This window comes from Corylus avellana, chromosome ca3 (genome assembly GCF_901000735.1).
Source record: "Corylus avellana chromosome ca3, CavTom2PMs-1.0".
NCBI lineage: Eukaryota > Viridiplantae > Streptophyta > Magnoliopsida > Fagales > Betulaceae > Corylus > Corylus avellana.
In genome coordinates this window covers 5,563,310-5,583,539 of record NC_081543.1, presented here as the reverse complement: position 1 = coordinate 5,583,539, position 20,230 = coordinate 5,563,310, and the positions used below count along the sequence as shown (strand labels likewise).

The 20,230-nt window shown below is 37.5% G+C and overlaps 5 protein-coding genes across 5 annotated transcripts; 1 reads left to right on the top strand and 4 right to left on the bottom strand.

Moving 5' to 3' along the window:
- Nucleotides 1-885: 885 nt before the first annotated feature.
- On the top strand, nucleotides 886-2,105 carry LOC132174812 (peptide methionine sulfoxide reductase-like). The gene is made up of 2 exons (XM_059586498.1): nucleotides 886-1,285; nucleotides 1,643-2,105. Exons 1-2 carry the CDS (start codon nucleotides 950-952, stop codon nucleotides 1,895-1,897), a joined length of 591 nt encoding a protein of 196 aa, XP_059442481.1. The 5' UTR covers nucleotides 886-949; the 3' UTR covers nucleotides 1,898-2,105.
- On the bottom strand, nucleotides 2,014-4,167 carry LOC132174811 (vignain). Its single transcript, XM_059586496.1, has 4 exons — nucleotides 3,450-4,167; nucleotides 3,082-3,317; nucleotides 2,852-2,992; nucleotides 2,014-2,656 (listed from the first exon to the last, which is right to left on the bottom strand). The coding sequence occupies exons 1-4, from the start codon at nucleotides 3,889-3,891 to the stop codon at nucleotides 2,387-2,389; spliced, it is 1,089 nt and encodes a 362-aa protein (XP_059442479.1). The 5' UTR covers nucleotides 3,892-4,167; the 3' UTR covers nucleotides 2,014-2,386.
- Nucleotides 4,168-5,867: 1,700 nt separating this feature from the next.
- On the bottom strand, nucleotides 5,868-7,466 carry LOC132174916 (F-box protein CPR1-like). Its single transcript, XM_059586669.1, has one exon. It carries the CDS (start codon nucleotides 7,370-7,372, stop codon nucleotides 6,227-6,229), a length of 1,146 nt encoding a protein of 381 aa, XP_059442652.1. The 5' UTR covers nucleotides 7,373-7,466; the 3' UTR covers nucleotides 5,868-6,226.
- Nucleotides 7,467-12,559: 5,093 nt separating this feature from the next.
- On the bottom strand, nucleotides 12,560-13,840 carry LOC132173994 (F-box protein CPR1-like). The gene has a single exon (XM_059585711.1). It carries the CDS (start codon nucleotides 13,838-13,840, stop codon nucleotides 12,560-12,562), a length of 1,281 nt encoding a protein of 426 aa, XP_059441694.1.
- A 1,933-nt stretch (nucleotides 13,841-15,773) lies between these two features.
- On the bottom strand, nucleotides 15,774-19,825 carry LOC132174798 (autophagy-related protein 16). Its single transcript, XM_059586478.1, has 5 exons — nucleotides 19,748-19,825; nucleotides 19,287-19,413; nucleotides 18,841-19,022; nucleotides 18,512-18,707; nucleotides 15,774-16,949 (listed from the first exon to the last, which is right to left on the bottom strand). Coding segments are annotated over exons 1-5 (1,530 nt in total). The 5' UTR covers nucleotides 19,750-19,825; the 3' UTR covers nucleotides 15,774-15,926.
- Between the last annotated feature and the right edge of the window lie 405 nt (nucleotides 19,826-20,230).

Below are 20,230 nucleotides of genomic sequence, written 5' to 3'. Positions count from 1 at the left end.
GGGCCTTTGCCCCAGCCGTTTGGGCCTACTGTTTTACAACTTGAGAGAAATCCCATGCCAGACGTCGCATGCGTACAAATTTAGACAACTGTTTGTCACAAACAGAACCAACAGCTAGACTATTTGAGTCTATTTCTACAATATCAAACTAGGAATATACAACACAGAAATGGTAAGTACAGAACAATCCTGTGTCACCCAAAAAAATAAGGTGGTAACACAAGATAATTTAAGAAAGGCACATTATTTTTGAAGTAACATAAGAGTAATTTCTAACGTTACTATTTAAGTTTTTGAGAATGAAAATTCGAATTAATAACTTCTGTTTCATGAAATGTAGTTTCAACTGATTGAACTACCCATTAAAAATGGAAAAAGGGTCACATTACTCCTCAAGTTAAAATTACAAAATGTGGAATGCATCCCTTCAATAATCTCAAAGGACATGATACGTGCAACTTAGATATCATTGGTTGACTTTTTATTTTATTTTATTTTTTGTTATTTTTATTTGTTAAGCATTTTAATAATAAAAATAAATGTAAAATTAATCATTGTAGTTGACCTAAATTATAAATCACTTAATATGATATAAAAATTAATTTATAAATTTATGTGGTTGACCTAAATTACAAATTAATTTATACAACATAAATATATACCAAAATAATTATCTACTCCCTAAAATTAATTTTCATTAAATAAATTAATAAAATCTGTCATTTTTACGCATCATTTCTAATATATACGTGACACGTGTTATTATTAATTTTTTTTTTTTTTTTTTTTTTTTTGGTATAACACATGTGATAGGCCGATCAGAGACCACAATAATTTTGCATGTTTTTTGGGGATAAAAATGTACCTGACCAGTTTGCAAGGACTAGATTCACTCATTGATTTGTATAAATCTCTCTCTTTGGTCAATTGAGACTGGGAGCGTTGAAGAATGGCCGCCATTTCTGACAATATTGGCAACAACCACAATCCTGCTCTTGATCCAGATACGGATGCTCCGAACAATCCGGGTCACGAGTTCGCCCAGTTCGGAGCCGGGTGCTTCTGGGGAGTGGAGCTGGCGTTTCAGCGAGTGGTCGGCGTGGTGAAGACGGAGGTTGGGTACTCCCAGGGCCACGTCCCGGATCCTAACTACAAGCTCGTGTGCTCCGGAACCACCAACCACGTGGAGGTGGTGCGGGTCCAGTTCGACCCGGAAGTTTGCCCCTACACCAATCTGCTCTCTCTCTTTTGGGCTCGCCACGATCCCACAACCCAGGATCGCCAGGTATCTCTTCCTATAATGAGGCTGGTGTGTTGCTTTAAAAAAATAATAGTTAGAAATGAGAAAAATGTATTTATAGTTATTTTGATGAGTAAAATTTGGTGAGAACCGATAAAAATGCTTTGTGAGGGTTCGTTTTACCATGGAAATGATCCCTGACTATTAACTCCACTTTGGGTTTATAGTCCCTCATCTTAACTTACTGTTCACAGCGAAAGCTCTATGGTGACTTTAGGGTCGGATTGGGTTTATGATTTTAAAGGCCATTTTTTTTTTCTTGGCTGTAATCATATAATATATACCAACCCCTACTACTTGATGTAACCTGGCCTTTTCAAAAACGATTCACTTGTCTGTCAGGGTGGTGATGTGGGAGCACAATATCGATCAGGAATATACTACTACAATGAGACCCAAGCTAGTTTAGCCCAGGAATCAAAGGAAGCTAAGCAGTTGGATTTGAAGGATAAGAAGATTGTGACAGAAATTCTTCCAGAAAAGAGATTTTATAGGGCAGAGGAGTATCATCAACAATATCTGGAAAAGGGTGGAGGTAAAGGCTTAAATCAGTCTGCTGAAAAGGGTTGCACTGACCCTATCAGATGCTACGGTTGACAAGTATGGTACTGTGATTGGAACTCTGAAATATGTTGGTGTTCTTGCTTGGAACCTCTTAAAAGTTCAGTTATGTGTATATTATGCATTGAAAGCATTGTAGTTATATTATCATCTGTGTAAGTTGCAATCGTGCTTTTGGAGAATTTTTTTTTTTCTGTGTTAATGGGTCAATGGATGACTACCAATAAAGTATTATTTGATAATCGATTTGTTTTTGTGGACATGCTGTAAATATTTGATGAATGTAGCAGTTTGCTCATCATAACAACACCAATAATGTTCCAAGCAGGTGTTTCTGGAATTCTGGCAGTAAAATTTGAAAAAACAAATATGGTTTTGCCTTCACACACACACAAACAATTCTTGAACTCTTGATCAATTATTTGACATTATTTGTTCATGAAGCCATGACAGCAACTTCAAACACAAGAAACAAGAGCTGAAACTGAGAAAAGGCAAAGGCAAAAAGCCCCCTGTGAATATTGTTTACAGTTCGTCTTTAGAAGGATAGGATATTGAAGGTCCTAGAGGGTTATTTGACTTGTTCTTTATGGGATATGAAGCCTCCATTGCAATACCACACAGCCCCTCCTTCTCAGAGATGCCACGCTGCATCCTTATGTAACCCTTCTCTCCCCATTCTGCTCCCCAGGAGTTCTTCACTATCCAGTATTTGGTTCCATCGAGGGTTATTCCATATCCCACAACAGCAACTCCATGATCCAGCTCTGTCCCACATTTTCCAGTATACACCCCCTGTGATCATGTGCAGCCAATCAGAACATAAAAAACTCAGTTAATTCCTAATAACATCATGTTGCTTTTAGTTCCACAAGTATTCCCATTTTCCTTTTTTCCTTTTTCTTCCTTTTTGGTAACTTTGGCTCCGAAAAATTAGGAAAAGAAAGGATCAAACGGAGCCTTATCAACTCATATTTGCAAATAGTTTACCTCCGAATAGAACTGGAAATCAGAACCTCCAGCATCTATGGCCACAGATACAGGTTGATTTGCAGCTGCTTTAAGCAATGCGTTCTCGTCGTTAGCAGGCACATTCTCATGCCCATCAATTGACACCACTGGAGAATTTTCCTGCACAACCACATGTCTTAATAATTTCTTGATCATAATAATCTAAAGGAAGTATTAAAAGTTTGATAAATCAAACACTATATATACACCTTGGAAGCATCACAAGTTCCGTCTGTCGCTTTGTAAGGGTAATTAGTTTCTATGTTTATGCCCCCCTTTTGCTTGATAAACTCAAAGGCATATTCCATTAACCCTCCATTGCAGCCTTCATTTTTTTCAGTGTCACAATCTATCAACTCTTGCTCAGACAAAGAAACTAGCTTATTGGTCTTGATTTGATTAACACCCTCTACTGCTACAACGGTTGAAAAGGCCCAGCAACTACCTGTTGAACATTAACAAAAACATTCCAGTATTATGTCATTAATTACCCCAACAATTTTGGTGCCTGAATCGCTAGCAATTCAAACAATAAATTTGAAAAACTTGGAAAACAAGGGAGACAAACTCTCCTTACCACAATGGCCTTGGTCCTTGACAGCGGTCACGGCACCTTTCTTCCTCCAATCAACAGAGGGGGGAACTGTGTCCTCATTCTCGTACATGAAGCTCCGACTTCCAAGTTGCCTTCCTCGGAACATCCTGTGGTGCTTAACCTTGGACCCTGCATAAGTGCTCCTAAACTCATGGTTAGTCATGTCTGCAAACTTGTTCAACTTCAGCTTATAAGGCTTGTCCATCTTGTTGGTATTATGAACATGCATAACATTCTCCCTGAATACATTGAAGCGCTTGTGCTTCTCATCAAGGTTCGAGGAGACCGTGTGGTGGCTCCTCCACCTCTCATACAAATCCCACAAACTTTCCTCGGACCCCAAATCCTTCTCATGAAAATCAAAAGCCTCAGCCACCCCAAGAACCAAAGCAGCAAGTAAGAGAGGAACCCAAAAGAACTTCATTTTGAACAATTACTAGAATTCAAAACCAGATGGTGGGAATGGAGACCCTTGGGACTTCTTTATATAGCGGAATGAAATAAAAAGATATGGATGAAAGCTGGAGAGAAGATAACAATGTAATAATAATAATAATAAATGGAGAGGTTACAGTTCCTTATGGGCATCAACAATTCTAATCATGGAGGAAAAACAACAAATTAAGGGGTTTTGAGAATTATGGAGAAGATGATGAGTGAGTTTGGTTTACTTATACAAGCAAGGTCTTTCAAATTGCAATGATAATTAAGTAGGATGGGAAAAAATTCTCCTGTTAATTCGGGGTTAAATGGAAAACTTGCGTGTGTTTGGGGATGGTTTTAAATGCCAAACACGTTACAACTTAAAGGTGTGTTTGTGTGTATAAGAGAGAGAGAGAGAGAGAGAGAGAGGACGAGGAAGGTTACGTCTATATTGGCATTTCATTGCTTCAAAATGGATTGGGTAGATCCCTTTCCTTTTCCCCAGAATTTGAATAGGAAAAAAAATGGATTGGATAGAACTAATAGACGTAAAAATTTATAGAATATTTTCTATATTAGTTTTGATGTATTTTTTCTTATTAGATATTTAACATAATTGTTTGTCTGTAATTAAATCTTCAGGATTTGCTTATCTTTCTCAGCTCACTTCACCTATCATATTTTTACTCTATTATATGACTCAATCAATTCAAGTCAACATAATCAAAGTGTAGCCCTATTAAACTTTAGAAGGTGGCCGTAAGCCTCTAACGCCAAACCACCTCAAATCTCTCGTCTTTCTTTCTCTCTCTTCGATTAAAAAAATTGGATCGGTCTTTGAAAAAAAAAAAAAAATCTCAAGGGTTTGTTGAAATTGTTACGTCAACATTGTGGAATAATAGTGGGATAAAAATATTGTATATAACATTAGTTTTATTTTTAACCTTTGAATTGGGAGTGGATGAAAGCTAGCTAAGTAATGCTATATACCACATTTTTATTCCATATTTATCTAATTATCTTACTTTGTTGATGTAGTATTGTTAATCTGCCTTTGAAATTTTATTTTATTTTTATCAATGACTAATTGACATTACAACATCAACAAAATGAGATTAAAAGAGTGGTTTTTCCATTTCTGAGGCTAGAAATGAAGGAAAAATGGTTTTATTTTCTATCTATTTACACGAATTATCTGTGATATATCAGCAGAAAGTTAAGAGTTTTGTCGCATAGTAAATCATTTGCCTAGCTATCCACTGTCTTTATTTGGCCGAAAGCCCCAATAAATGGCAAGGCCATCAAATGTTCTCCATTGGCAAAAGCAACCAAAGCCAGCTCGTAACGGCAAGCCCTAACCTTTTGCTTGGAGGACACGCTAGCGTTATGTGTTGGGCACCGTTGGGTTGTTCAGTTTTTGGTGTGTTATCCACCCCAAGACTCCAACATGGATGAAAGTAAAGCATGCATGTTACCATGAACATCAACTGGGTGCCATGCCTTTCCGTCATCCATACACATGGACAGAGCCATGTCACACTAGTCTAGAATTCCAACCATTGCTAAGAAATTCATTCAATCTAATCTATTAAACTACGTGTGCATCATTCAAGTACGTAAATGTATGTAAGAATCACATGCCCTGTTAATCCTATTATAAATGTAAGTAAGAATTACATACTCTAAAAATATATGTCAATTTAATAGATTGAGTTGAGTGAAAACCTAGATTATGTCGAGCAATAACAGTGTCTCACAATTGAAAAAGCTAAAAGAATCAAAACACTTGTGGGAGATGAGTAACATCAGCTTATAAGATAACCCAATAAGTAGCTTAAGCAATAGAATCCACTTGTTTGGCTTGCTGCAGTAACCCTTCTCTGACCCTCTTCATCTCCGTTTCCCTTTCCTATCTTTCTTTCTATGAAGATAGACAAAAGGGTGCCAATTTATAAAAAATAAAAAGAAAAAAACATCAAAAGTAAGTATGAAGTACATTTCCATATATACAAGGTTTATTTACAAGCAGCAAACAGTGAATACAATACCAATTACTTCATATTCTGGTTTTGGACAAAACTTCATTCACAACAGGGTTGCAACTGAATCTTGAAGTCTATACATGTAAATTGAAATTCAACATAAACCCAATATAACGGAAAGAGAACAAAATCAAACCAAATTCAAATTTCGATTCATCCATATGTCTTGAGTGTTAGACAATGTGTAGACAAAAATCTCTTCCTTCTTGATTATCCATCATCACTTGCAACGCTCCCTCATATGCACAAAGGAAAACACACATATGTATAAGTTCATAAAAGAAACTAGATGCACTAAATTGAATCACAGTTATAACCATGAAGCAGAACAAGGCTTCCCACGCAAGTCACCGTCTGAAACAAACCGGGCATACCCTGAATCTTGACCCTCCTGCTACTCTTCTTTCTAATGTCATACCAAAAGAGATGCTTGGAATCATGCTCCATCAGAACCTTGTTTCCATCCTTGGAAATCACCAAAGGCTTGCAGTGATTAAAATTCCAAGGAACTTCACCATGCACAATGGTATAAAGCCGAGTCCAGGAGCTTGCCACCCCGTACTCCTTCATCACCCAGACTTCATTAAATCCCATTGAAACATCTTTGCAAACACAGAGGAGGATGCGTCCTCCCCACACCTCCAATGCCATACGGGTCATCGCATTGCAGTCCGATTGAACTGGTAGCGTATACACCCGAAACTTCTCGGTTGCAAGATCGAAACCCACAAGTGTCTGCGAGAGATGGACCCCATCAGTTACAGGAGTAACCAACCAATGCAAAATACCGTTTAAGGACGCTGAGCTCAAGGCCTCTGGATTCGAACAAATATATGACTTCTCGTAAGGCCATTCGTCTTCTACCCTTCTCCAAGAATGCGCCCTCAGACTGTATGCCTTGACTTCAAATGCGCTTGGAACCTCATTTGTTTTATAGAATTCCACAACCCTGAAAACCATGTAGTCGTCATTGATCGGATCGTGTCCGAAGGCGAATTGGGGCAAACAATATTCGTTGAAACCAGAGGGTTTTTGTATAGGCTCAAAGGGTAATTTCTTGTATTTTCTGATCAATGGGTTCCAAATCACGATCTCTTCCTCCAGGTCTTGGATACAAACCAGGCCATTGCAATAGCCCACGATTTTGGTGCAACCTTCGGGATCGGGCAGTGGCTGGTGGATCTTCACTGCGCTGCCGAACCGATCATCTTCAGGAAAAGGCACCGAGAAGTAACTCTGTGGCCGATCGAAGTCCCGTTCCTTGACAACAAGAATGCGTTCCTGACTGATGTGGATGGATCGCGCGAGATGCTTCTTGATAAACTTTGCGCCATTGATTAGGGCGTACCATCTCTTCGAAACGCATTGGAAACGTACGAGGGGTTTGGTGGGTAACAGGGAAAGTATATCGTCGAGTAGCTCTGTCGGGAGTTTCGACATGGGCGGATTTGGTGGCGGAGATGGAGGATCGGATTTCTCAAGGCGGGAATTTCATTTCTTTGGGAGAGAAATAAAAATGGGGAAACCCACGCGATGTGAGGGTTTGTTTGTTTTGAAATTCGATCGTATTTGGGTTAAAAGCCCTAATTCTCGTCTAAGCCCATTTGCATGTGTTGCTACGATGCAAAGCCCACCAGCCCAGGCTCTCTCTCTCTCTCCCCTTAATTTGATCTTTAGGAGTTTTCTTTAGCATATATCCACCTGAGCTGAGCATTCTTTTAGTATTATTTTCATAAATTATTTTCTTTTTTGCATTTTGTTCCTTGCAAATGGTTTCTTTGCAAATATAATCAAACGAATTATGGAACACATTGTTAGATGGACATAAATTTTCTAGAGCTCTTACAACTCAATCTCTCTAAAAAGTGACGTGCCCTTTTTTTTTTTTTTTTTCCTAAGCAAACAGGAATGACGGAAAATAGGGGTTCTCCCCAACAACAAACCCAAAATAAAAAATATAGTGCAGAAAATACAACCAAATATCATAGTAAAAAATAGGTCAAAAAATGACATGGTTTTCTTTGAAAGGCCACATAAAGTGATAATTGAAGCAAAGCCAAAAGGCACGAGACTCATTAGCAAACAACTGAAACGACAACCAAGTTGATGTCGGTGAATGATGAGTACTAATGAATTCCGAAACAAATCTGACGAAGAGAATAATTGATCTCCAGTAGCCAAAGTTTCCATAACAAGATCAAATAACAAAAGTATAGGGAGATTATAAACCAAAAAATTAAACCAACAAAATAATAAAGAAAAATACAGAAAAGCAAACACATGCAAAACACCAAAAAATAGCTGTTATGGCGGAGCAAGGCAGCAAAAGAGTGCATAGGAGGAGTCGCGCACCAAAGAGAGGAAGACACGGACAATGCGCGGGCGAGTGGTGCTCGGACAAAGAAGAGGTAGGCTGTGACGGGTAGTAAAGAAGATAGGGAACACAGTGGTGAGGCACATAGGAGGAGGGAGTTGACGATGGAGGCCAAACCTGGAAGAGATGATTCAGCCAACAAAGCTAAACAGGAACGGAGAGGCGGACTATGACAGAGTGGAGCAGCCAATTGGACTAGGAGAGGCGGGGCAGTGGCTAAGCACATAGAGCAAAGGAGACCAGAGTTGGTGATATGGAGTTCGGAGAAACAATATTGAAGAACAAAAAGAAAAACAATGAGGGACAAAAGGAAAGAGACGGAGTTCGGGGAGGGAAGAGAAATGGAGGGAAGGAAAAAATCTATCCCCCTTCCTCTAAAGAGCCTCACAAGAAGAAGAAGAAGAAGAAGAAGAAAAAAGAAGAAGAAAAAGAGATAGAAATACTTTTTTACTCTTAGAGAGAAGCGGGAGCTCTTTCTCTTTGTAAATTACTATTAATGACATGTCCTTTAAGCATGTGATAAGCATACGTTTTCTTTGTTGTTTCCAATTAGAAAGACGGCTTAGAAGGGGACTGATAATAATAATATAAGTGATTTATTACTCCCAACCTTCACAACATTAACTGATTACAAGCTTTGAGACCCTGGAAAGCTCAAACATCAATCGGCCAGATTTATTCTGAGTTTGGCATGTTCAGAATAATTACCATTTACAGCAATCCCACAACTAGTTTAGCTTTTGTACAGCATGCATATATATACGGTGTCTCTCGCACTAGTCAATACTACATTTCCACCTCGTGACAAAGAGATGGATGTAACAGCAAGTGAATGTGCAACTACTTCACTTAGTAGTTTTCCTGTGTGAATATCCCATAATCGAAGATTCCCATCAACGTGGCCAGAACAAATGATTTGCTGAAGCAGAGAGCATTGCAGTTGCTATAAAAAATGATTGTGTTGATGCAGTAACCCTCATTCAATCATAAGCTGCGCTTACAGCACGACGACTTGAAATTTTGCTTCCATCTACGGCACATATACTTTATCTGTGTGGGCAGTAAGAGTATGGCGGATGCGGCCGGAATTGACGTCCCATACATACAAGAAGTTCGAGCTGCTAGCTGCAACTACGTACAGATCTATTATCATGGGTAATAGTAAGATCAAGAACAGAGCCAAGGCAACCATAAAGAGTATGACTTAGTGATCCACTGTTTGTATCCCACTAATCAATTTGCCAGAATTGTGCTCAAAACAATATGGAAGCACAACCACCTTCATGGGCATGTATCATGTGCTTGCATACAGATTGAACGGATGATTCCAAAGAGAATTCAGCACCATCTTCGTTCCGGCGGACCATGCCGTCCTCCTGCTGCCGAGTAAAGACTTTCTAAACCAATAGCTTGAGCCGATCAACCATATCTTCATAAATTGCATTTGCTTAAATAGATCAAAGAAAAGTCAATTCTTTTCTTAACATTTTTTTTTTTAAAAAAAAAATCCTTCTAAAGGCAATTCTTCTAAATCCTAGTCAATCTTCCTTTTTTAGTGTGTTATTCTTAATAACTATGAAGAGTTCTCTTCCGCTACCAAAACTAAAAGGATTAATGAAAATCCATTAATTCAAATAATGAAAATCTTGCATTATTAAGATATAGGATTAATTAATAACCATTGCTGTCCGGAAGGGTGTGAGCTTGTGCTTTTACCTCACAATTGTCTTGTATGGAGATTCCTAATACTATGCAGAATGCTCTGAAAGTTCCTGAGTGGAAGGAGGCTATCTTCGAGGAGATGAAAGCTCTTAAAAAAAATGGCACGTGAGAGTTAGTTGATCTACAAAGAGGAAAGACAACTGTAGGGTGCAAATGAGTGTTTACAGTCAAGTATAAATCCGATAGCTCTCTAGAACAGTATAAAGCTCAATTGATTGCCAAAGGATTCACTCAGACCTATTGCATTGATTACTTGGAGACATTGCTCCAGTCGCAAAGCTAAACTTTGTAAGAGTTCTTTTGTCACTTGCAGCTAATTGTGACTGGCCTCTGCAACAGTTTGACATAAAAAATGCATTTCTCAATGGAGACCTGGAGGAAGAAGTGTACATGGATGCACCTCTAGGATTTGGTAAAAAGTTTGGCATAAAGGTGTGTAAATTGAAGAAGTCCTTATATGGGTTAAAATAATCACCAAGAGCCTGATTTGAGAAATTCACTTAGTTTGTTAAAAGTCAGGAATATACTCAAGGGCAAGGTGATCATACGATGTTTATAAGACATTCACAGGATGGGAAGATAGCGATATTGATTGTGTATGTAGACGACATAATTCTCACTGGAAATGATGTATTTAAGATGCAGATTGGGCAGGCTCAGTTATTGACAGGAAATCCACGTCAGGATACTATACTTATGTATGGGGAAATATGGTCACATGGCGAAGCAAGAAATAGAATGTGGTTGCAAGGAGCAATGCCGAGGCAGAATATAGGGCTATGGCTAATGGAGTTTGTGAGATGTTATGGCTGAAGAGAATTCTTGAAGAGCTGTGGATGCCGGTGAACATGCCAATGAAGTTGTATTGCGACAACAAAGCTGCCATAAGTATTGCTCAAAATCCAGTGCAACATGATTGCACGAAGCATGTAGAGATTGACAAACACTTCATAAAAGAGAAGATTGATAGTGGAGCTGTTTGCATGCCTTTTGTTCCTACTACTCAACAAATAGCCGATATCTTCAACAAATGACTTTTCAGACCTAATTTTGAGCTCTTTGTAAGCAAGTTGGGCATGATAGATATCTACGCTCCAACTTGAGAGGGGGTGTCAGATTTCTAGGGAATAAATTAAGAAATTCTATTTTTTGCAAATAAAATATGAAATTATTATTTCAGATTTCTAGCCTACTGATTTTGTGGCTTTTCTAATTTGGTGGCCTTCCTCTACTATTTATCTTATAATCGTCTCTCTCGAAATTCAATAATTCTTCTTCTCAAAAAACCTTCACTTATTGAATGGAAAACCCAGATTATGTCGAGCAATGACAGTGTCTCACAATAACAAAGCTAAAAAAAATCAAAACACTTATGAGAGATGGCTAACAACAGCTTATAAGATAACCAAATAAGTAGCTTAAGCAATAGCATCCTTTTGTTTGGCTTGCTGCCGTAACTCTTCTCTAACCCTCATGATCTCCATTTCCTTTTCCAGTCTTTCTTACTATGAAAATGACAATGCGTGCCAATTCATATATATATATATATATATATATATACAAGCATCAAACGGTGAATAACAATATTTCAAAATTCTGCTTTTGGACTAAACTTCATTCACAGCGGGAGTTGCAATTGAATCATGAAGTTTATGCAAAGTAAATTGAAATTCAACAACAGGAAGAGAACAAAATTAAACCAAATTCAAATTTCGATTCATCCATGTCTTGAGTGTTGGTTTTTTCACAAAAATCACTTCCTTTTTGATTATCCATCATTACTTGTAAGGCTCCCTCACATGCATTAAGCAAAATACATATTCAAAAGTTCATAAAAGAAACTTGACACTTCAAATTGAATCACAGTCATAACCATGAAGCAGAACAAGACTTCCCGCGACAGTGGCCGTCTGAAACGAACGGGGCATCTTCCGAATCTTATTACTCTTACTAAGATTATAACCACCAAAGGCTTGCAGTTGTTCACAATTTGGGTGAGATCACGCAGTGGCTGGGGATCTTCACGTGGCATTTCTCTGGGGATCTTCATAGCTCACTACTATATTCTCACTCTAAACAATAATGCTAACTTAAACATCACCGGTTAGGCAGTACAAAAAATAACTCTAACAAGTTTCATTTTTTGTGAATAATTAAAACATACACTTACATTTTCTGAATGAAATAATTAAAAAAATCCAAACGCTAATGGGAGATGAGTAACAACAGCTTACAAGATATATATATAAAAGCAGCAAACGGTGAATACCAATATTTCAAAATTCTGCTTCATTCACAGTGAGGGTTGCAATTGAATCATGAACTTCATACAAAGTAAATTGAAATTCAACATAAACCCAATATAGCAGGAAGAGAACAAATTAAACCAAATTCACATTTCGATTTTTCCATGTCTTGAGTGTCAAGCAAGGTGTAGGCTTTTTCACAAAAGTTACTTCCTTTCTGACTATCCATAATCCATCATTACTTGCAAGGCAGGCTCCCTCAAAAGAAAACACCTATGCAAAAGTTCATACAAGAGGGCTTGATGCATTAAAACCATGAAGCAGAACAAGGCTTCCCACGCATGTAGCTGTCTGAAACCAACTGGGGAAACCATCCCTCCTGCCACTCTTATTTCTAAGCATGTCCCTAATATTAAACCTCCTGCCACTCTTCTTTCTAATGTCATACCAAAAGAGATACTCGCGATCCTGCTCCATCAGAACCTTGTTTCCATCCTTGGAAATCACCAAAGGCTTGTAGTAACTAAAATACCAAGGCAATTCATCACCCACAATGGTATAAAGCCAAGTCCAGGAGCTTGCCACCCCGTACTCCTTCATCACCCAGACGTCATTAAATCCCACTGAAGCATTCTCACAAACACAAACACATAGGAGCATGCGTCCTCCCAAAACCTCCAATGCCATATTCACATTGCGGTCCAATGACTCCAATGGAACTGGTTGCGGAAACACACGAAACTTCTCGTTTGCAAGATCAAAAGCGACAATGGTTGGCGAGAGACGGGCACCTTCAGTTAAAGGAGTAACCAACCAGTGCAAAGCACCGTTTAAGGACTTCGAGCTCAAGGCCATTTCACAACGAGAGAGACGGGCACCTTCAGTTAAAGGAGTAACCAACCAGTGCAAAGCACCGTTTAAGGACTTCGAGCTCAAGGCCATTTCACAACGAGAAATATATGACTCCTGGTAAGGCCATTCGTCCTCGACCCTTCTCCAAGAATGCGCTCTCAGACTGTAGATATTGACTTCAAACGCTCTTGAAAGCGGATTTAGTTTTAAGAATTCCTCAACCCTCAAAACCTTGTAGTCGTCATTAACCGGGTCGTGTCCGAAGGCTAAATGAGGCAGCGAATATTTGTAGAAACCAGAAGGGGGTCGTGAAGGCTCATAGGGTAATTTCTTGTACTTTTTGATTGATGGGTTCCAAATCACGATCTCTGCGTCCAGGTCGTGGATAAAAACCAGGCCATTGCAACAGCCCGAGATTTGGGCGAACCTATCTGGGTCGTGCAGTGGCGGGTGTATCTTCACGACCCTGCCAAACCGACCGTCGTCGTGTAAACGCACCGAGAAGTAATTCAGTAGGTAATCGGAGTCCCGTTCCTTGACAATGAGAGTGCGTTCCTTATTGGTCTGAATGGAGCGGTCGAGATGCTTCTTGATGAAATCTGGGCGTCTGATTAGGGCGTTCCATGACTTGGAAACGCACTGGAAACGTAATAAGGGTTTGACGCGTAACTGGGAAAGAATGTCGTCAATTAGCTCTTCCGGGATGCTCGACATGGACGCTTGATTATGAATTTGAAATTCAAAGGTTTGCAAATGGTTTTTGTTGTTACCGTGCACAGCAATGTGCCTACGTTCATAGGAGAGAGAGAGAGTGCGACTTTATTTTTCTATTCAATAATTTAGAGTTACAACATAATATATTTATAGGAAAATCCTAATTATAAGTATTTTGAAAAACTCCAAAATAACCCCCTACAACTTATTTGTTCCTAGGCCCACATAAACTAATTACACCCAATGAGCTAGTAGTAGAATATGAGTCACTTGTTCCAACAGTTTTAATATCGGTAAAATAAAAGTATTACTGGGATTAGGCGGAGAGGGATGAGAGACAGAGAAGACATATAAAACAAAAAAATATCAACGATCTCCTACATTTTTTTTATTTTTTTTAAATTACGAAATTTTGGCCGTATTCAACTACTTGAAAAGTAGTGATTAGTGGAACACCGGCGTGCTTAAACAGTAAGCACACCGGTGGCATGGCACATGCCACATTTGCGATGATATCATCTATTAAAAAATTTATATGTTATGGAGACAATAAAAAAATAAAAAAAAATAAAAAAATCTTAAAAGATTTTTTTTTTTTTTTGCAGACTTATTTTTCTTAAAAACCAAAATTTAGGTTTTGGTTTAAAGTTTTTTTACAACGTAAATAATAAGAACCTAATAAAAATATACTTAATTCTCAACAGTAATATTATTTCTTTTTAAAAAGTGCCATTTTGCACCTATTTTTCAGGTTGTTTGATGTAAAAAAATAACTAAATTTTATAATTTAATTTTTAAATTGTATAGGATTTGCTCCAAAAAAAAAAAAAAAAAAAAACGACGGTGTTGGGAGTCTTGAAACTTTTTACATGAGCTTTCTATTCAAGACATAGAGTCGCCTTTCATTTTTGGAAAGGAGAGTGAAATTGGGTGAACCGAAGGCCACTTGGCTTGGTTTGTTGTGCATGGTTTTAAGGTCATTTTTGAGAAAAAATCAAAGTTAATTATTCTCTTTAATTCAGCTTCTGAATTCTTTAATCAGGTGATTGATTTTGTCTAATTACTTAACAGAACGCCGAAAAAGCGTTTTCTCTTGTGAACGAATAACAAAATGGAAGTATAGATCAATAAATAAATTAATGTAATGTTGATCTTGTTTATGTAGTGAAGGTTGTTGGCACATTTTAAAAGCCCAGGAAGTAGGCATCCATGATCAAATTATATCAAATATTAACAACAGTTATCTCATATTATTTGAAAATTTTCTTTCTCTAGACTGAAAAGCTTACATGAAAATGAAAATGACAGAGAAAGAAACCAAAATCAAACGAAAATTACCAAATCTATAAAGACAAATTCGCATATTTGAAAATTTTCTTTCTCCAGAGAATGAAACGCTCAATATGATTCAACAAAGAAAGAGAGAGATGAGAGTACCTGATATGCCAACCGAGAAAGAGAGGACTACGTGTTGAGTGTGAAGGAGAAGATGAGAAGCCCGACCGAGAGAGAGAGAGAAGTTGTGCGTGCGTTCTAAGCGTGAAGGAGAAGACTGTGTGGGTTTAGGCCCTTGAGGTGAGTGTCTGAATGAGTTTGGAAAAAATGGTTTACGAAATTATAAAATGTAAACTGTTTTCCAAAAAATGTACAAGCTTTTTGGTCAACGAAAATCATTTTCAGTTGAACTTTTATTTTATAGCACACCAAACACTGTATAATGCCAAAAATATTTTCTGAAAAATATTTTACGCCGAAACAAACGGAGTTCTAGATTGTTTAGTGTACCACAAACTGAAAACAGCATTCTTTTAGTATTATTTTCACAAGTTTTTTCTTTTTCTATTTTGTTCCTTGCAAATGGTTCCTTTTCAAATATGAAAGCAGCAATTACGACGCACATTAACTGATTATAGGCTTTGATACCCTGAAAAGCTAAAAAATCAATCGGCCAGATTTATTCTAGAATAATTACTATTTACAGCAATCCCACAACTAGTTTAGCTTTTTTACAGTATCCGTATATTTACCTTATGAACATAAAGAGTAAATAACGTTGTCCTGATTTATCTCATTGACACCATATCCATCATGTCCAGGTACAAATAATCCCATTCTTGTCTGCGGAGGCTAGAGGTTTTCCAAGCCCACTCCATGAACAACACAGCACAGGAGAGGTGTGTTCCCCAAGAGTACCCACTATATCACCTTTAGATATGGACCAAATATACACAGATCCATCAGCGGATCCAGCAGCTACATAGTTGTCATCAGGACTGACGCAGGATCGGCTCCAATTCGATGCAACTCTGTTTCCCGTCGCTCTGAATGTGCCACAAATTTCTAGAGATCGCATATCAAACAAATTGTGCACGTTGTCTCTCCCACTAGTCAATACTACATTTCCATTTCGTGACAAAGAGATGGATGTAACAGCAAGTGAATGTGCAGCTACTTCACTTAGTAGTTTTCCTGTGTGAATATCCCATAATCGAAGATTCCCATCAACGTGGCCAGAGCAAATGGTTTGTCCATCCATGCTGAAGCAGAGAGCATTGCAGTTGCTATAAAAAATGATTGTGTTGATGCAGTAACCCTTATTCAAGTCCCATACTTTTATGGTACGATCATAAGCTGCGCTCACAACATGACGGCTTGAAATTTTGCTTACATCTACGGCACATACTTTATCTGTGTGGCCAGTAAGAGTATGACGGATGCGGCCGGAGTTGACATCCCATACATACAAGTTGTTTGAGCTGCTAGCTGCAACTACAGATCTATTATCGTGGGTAATAGTTAGATCAAGAACAGAGCCAAGGCAACCATAAAGAGTATTACTTAGTGATCCACTGTTTGTATCCCATATCTTGATCGACCTGTCTTGTCCCCCACTAATCAGTTTGCCAGAATTGTACTCGAACAATGTGGAAGCGCAACCACCTTCATGGGCATTGATCCTGTGCTTGCATACCGATGGAACGGATGACTCCAAAAAGAATTCAGCACCATCTTCATTTCGGCGGACCACACCGTCCACCTGCTGCCGAGCAAGACTTTCTAAACCACTAGCCTTGAGCCGATCAACCATTTCTTCATAAATTGCATTTGCCTAAATAGATCAAAGAAAAGTCAAGTGAGGCAAATCACTCTGTGCTAAAAAGGGAGGAAAATAAATAAATCTCAACTCCTTTACAAACAAGGAAAAAAATTCAAAGTGGTTGCATAAATAATCCATGTCTACACATCATATCAAATCCAAATCTAACTTCGTATTGTTTTAAACAATGGTTTTCAACATTTTTCATATGGTACCATAGCTCTTGAATTGTTGTATCAAATTACAGCATGATAAATCATCTTAAATGACAAAACTACTAGTTCCATTTCCTCTGCAAATCACAAAATCTTTTTCTTTACTAAAATATAAGATATAAATGCTATTTTTCTAGCCATGGTATACGTCCCCATGAGCACTCTGCGAAACACAAATTATTTCCAATTAATTTGACATTTCTATTATTCTTTTCTTGTGAGTATAATTTATATTAACGAATGAAAGAGCAAACCCCATGCAAATAATGTATATATACACAAAGCGGAGGAACAAAGAAATAAACAAGAGCACAAAAATAAGAGGCACAAAACATTGGCAGAACAAACCAAGGGTGACAAAAAAACAAGAAAAAGAAATGAAGACAATTTTCACTATGCTAAAACTGAAATGCAAGAATACAACAATTTCTCCAACTCTCATTCAACTCTCTTGCACACAGTTTTTTCTACCTCTTACTCTCTTTTCTTCAATCTTTCCTTCTTTTTTTCTTTTTTTGTAAGGGGTTTGTTATATTTTTTGAATAGTTCAGGCCCCACAAAGCATACCTTCCAAACACATGAAATGAAAATGGTGATAATACATCTTCATTTTACTGTTTCCTAGGCATAGGGCCATAAATCACACAAATAGGTCTTAATGAATTAAATAAACATTTCTATTAATAGGGGGCTTCATATAATTTCTAGGCATGTTTACACACACAAATATCTTTTCTTAATATTTTCAAACAAAAAAAATCCTTCTGATGGCAATTCATTTAAATACTAGTCAACCTTACTTTAAGTGTTATTCTTAAAAACTTGAAAAAAAAAAAAAAGGTGTTATTCTTAATAACTAAGAAGGTTCGCTTCCGTTGCTAAAGCTGAAAAGATTAAGGAAAAAACAAAATTTTCCTCCAGACCAACCAATTTTCTTTAAACTAACATGTGTCCAAAATGCATGTGAATCACATGCACTATTAAAAATGAATGCGAAAATCACATGCATTTTAAATACGTCAATTTAATAGTCCAACTTGGAAAATTTTGTCCTTAATGAAATTCCTTTAACTAAAATAAACGAGGACAACACAATTATAACAGTACTAATTAAAATAAATGAGAACAATACAATCTTAGTGGCATTATAATAGATTGTCAGGTATCACATGCCATTAATTGCATCACCAGTAGCCAAAGCTCGACCAGTTTTTAAAATATTAGCCGCCTGGGGGTCAAGCGTCCAGGTGTACAGTTCACAACCATGCGTCCAGTTCACAACCTAAAGCAAACACTATGTATCACCATAAAACTACTCCTGATTCCATGCTTCGCAACTATGAAAATAATATAAAGTACCTCATTGAGCCGTTCAGCATCCTGCATCTTCTGCAGCATCCAGCGATCAATTAACATCTTATTTTCGGCCTCAGCATTCTTAGCTTTAATTGTCATCTCTTCCAGTTGTGCTCTAAGTTCCAGGTGCTCACTCAGAACCAATTCTAAAGCTTTAATCTTTTCTTCTAAGTCCATCTTCAATTGAGAGCATTCGTCCCTGCAGCATATACCTAAGTTGAAGTCATTCATTCACCCAACAGACTGAAAATCGAGTATCATCAAATGGTTGTTTATTTATCTTTCTTTTTTAGGTAAGTGTCTAGTTGGCTAAAACATGAGTAAAAGATAACCTTGTTTGAGTCAACTCTGTCTGCAGATTCGAGATTGCTTCTTCTTTCTCTTGAGCTAAAGCTTTCGAAGATCTGGATTCAGCTACTTCCACCACGAGTTGTTCAGACAAGCGCGATTGAGCTTTGTAACATTGCTGAAGTTCCAACTCCAGATTTTCTGCTTTCTCTTTCCATTCTGATCCCTTAAGGGACACGCACAAGAAATCTCAATCACAATATTCAAAATCATCAAAACGGAACATCATAAGGGGCACAAACATTAAGACTCTGCATCTAAAAGGCGTTCAACTTTACATCTCCTAATATTATTTAGCAAGTCATATATATTACTATTTTCAAATCAATTTCCAATTTAACAAATATATAGAAGTTTGTTTTCAAGCAACTTGCAAGTTCACAAGCAGAAGAAAATCATAACTTTTGAAGGGCAAATAGCAAGAGAGTACCTGAGAGACGATGGGCCTGGAAAGAGCGATGAAAGCTGGACCATGAGCGCCTTCTTCGAGCAAATGCCGCTTACGCAGAGCCCTCAAAGCGTGCTTTATCGCTTCCCTTGCTATCTCGTCCTGTGACCTGCGAAGATTTTCCGCCCCATTTTTCATCAAAATTCAAAAATAATTTTTTGATAAGTAAAGTGATTGTTATAATATCAAAATGCAAAAATAATAATAAAATTCCTTTTGTTTGGTTGCTGAAAAAACAAGCAGGAAAACAAAATTCCACCTCTTTTCAAAACAAAATCACCGCTCAACTCAAGCCAGAGTAAAAAATTGATTCGTTTTGGAGTTGGGATATAACAAAACCAGCTGATTTTTTGTTTTTCTTGTAATTTCTAGTCAACCAAACGGAATATTAACACAAGAAATAAATAAAACGTTTTCTGAGAATAATTAAAACATGCACTTACATATTGATGGAATTCGATTGTATCAGAGCAACTGATGGTATTAGGGTTTGCGAAGGAGGAGTCAGAAGAGCAATTGTATTCTTCACAGGGGATTAAGAGAAAGATTTGACGTACAGGGGTACTTCGGGAATATCAAATTTTTGGATAGCCAAAAAGAAAAAAGATAAAAAGATAAACGACGATCGTTGCCTTCGTCCTAAAGATAAACGACGATCGAAAAATTCGTTTTAAAAACTGAATTTTTATTAAAGATGTAGCATACTTGTGTCCTACTTGTATCTTTCTAGGTGACCTACTTGTGTCCTACTTGTATCCTACTAACAATGATGTGACTATTAAAATCACCATTGAGCTTGTGATTAATTATTATTGAATTTTGATCAAATGATGATTTTAATAGCCACATCATTTTTAATAGGACATAAGTATGCTACTTACAATTACTCTTTTTTTTATGAACCCTTACAAATAAACTTCCAACAC

Bases quoted from the DNA above. Each gene is read 5' to 3' on its own strand.
- LOC132173994 (XM_059585711.1), bottom strand. From the start codon at position 13,840: ATGTCGAGCATCCCGGAAGAGCTAATTGACGACATTCTTTCCCAGTTA.
- LOC132174812 (XM_059586498.1), top strand. From the start codon at position 950: ATGGCCGCCATTTCTGACAATATTGGCAACAACCACAATCCTGCTCTT. The intron at 1,286-1,642 runs GTATCTCTTCCT...CTTGTCTGTCAG, and splicing joins CCACAACCCAGGATCGCCAG to GGTGGTGATGTGGGAGCACA.
- LOC132174916 (XM_059586669.1), bottom strand. From the start codon at position 7,372: ATGTCGAAACTCCCGACAGAGCTACTCGACGATATACTTTCCCTGTTA.
- LOC132174798 (XM_059586478.1), bottom strand. The intron at 19,023-19,286 runs GTACTCTCTTGC...GTGTCCCTTAAG, and splicing joins CCAGGCCCATCGTCTCTCAG to GGATCAGAATGGAAAGAGAA. The intron at 18,708-18,840 runs GTTATCTTTTAC...TATATGCTGCAG, and splicing joins ACAGAGTTGACTCAAACAAG to GGACGAATGCTCTCAATTGA.
- LOC132174811 (XM_059586496.1), bottom strand. From the start codon at position 3,891: ATGAAGTTCTTTTGGGTTCCTCTCTTACTTGCTGCTTTGGTTCTTGGG. The intron at 2,993-3,081 runs GTGTATATATAG...GTGGTTGTGCAG, and splicing joins GAACTTGTGATGCTTCCAAG to GAAAATTCTCCAGTGGTGTC. The intron at 2,657-2,851 runs GTAAACTATTTG...ACATGATCACAG, and splicing joins ATTTCCAGTTCTATTCGGAG to GGGGTGTATACTGGAAAATG.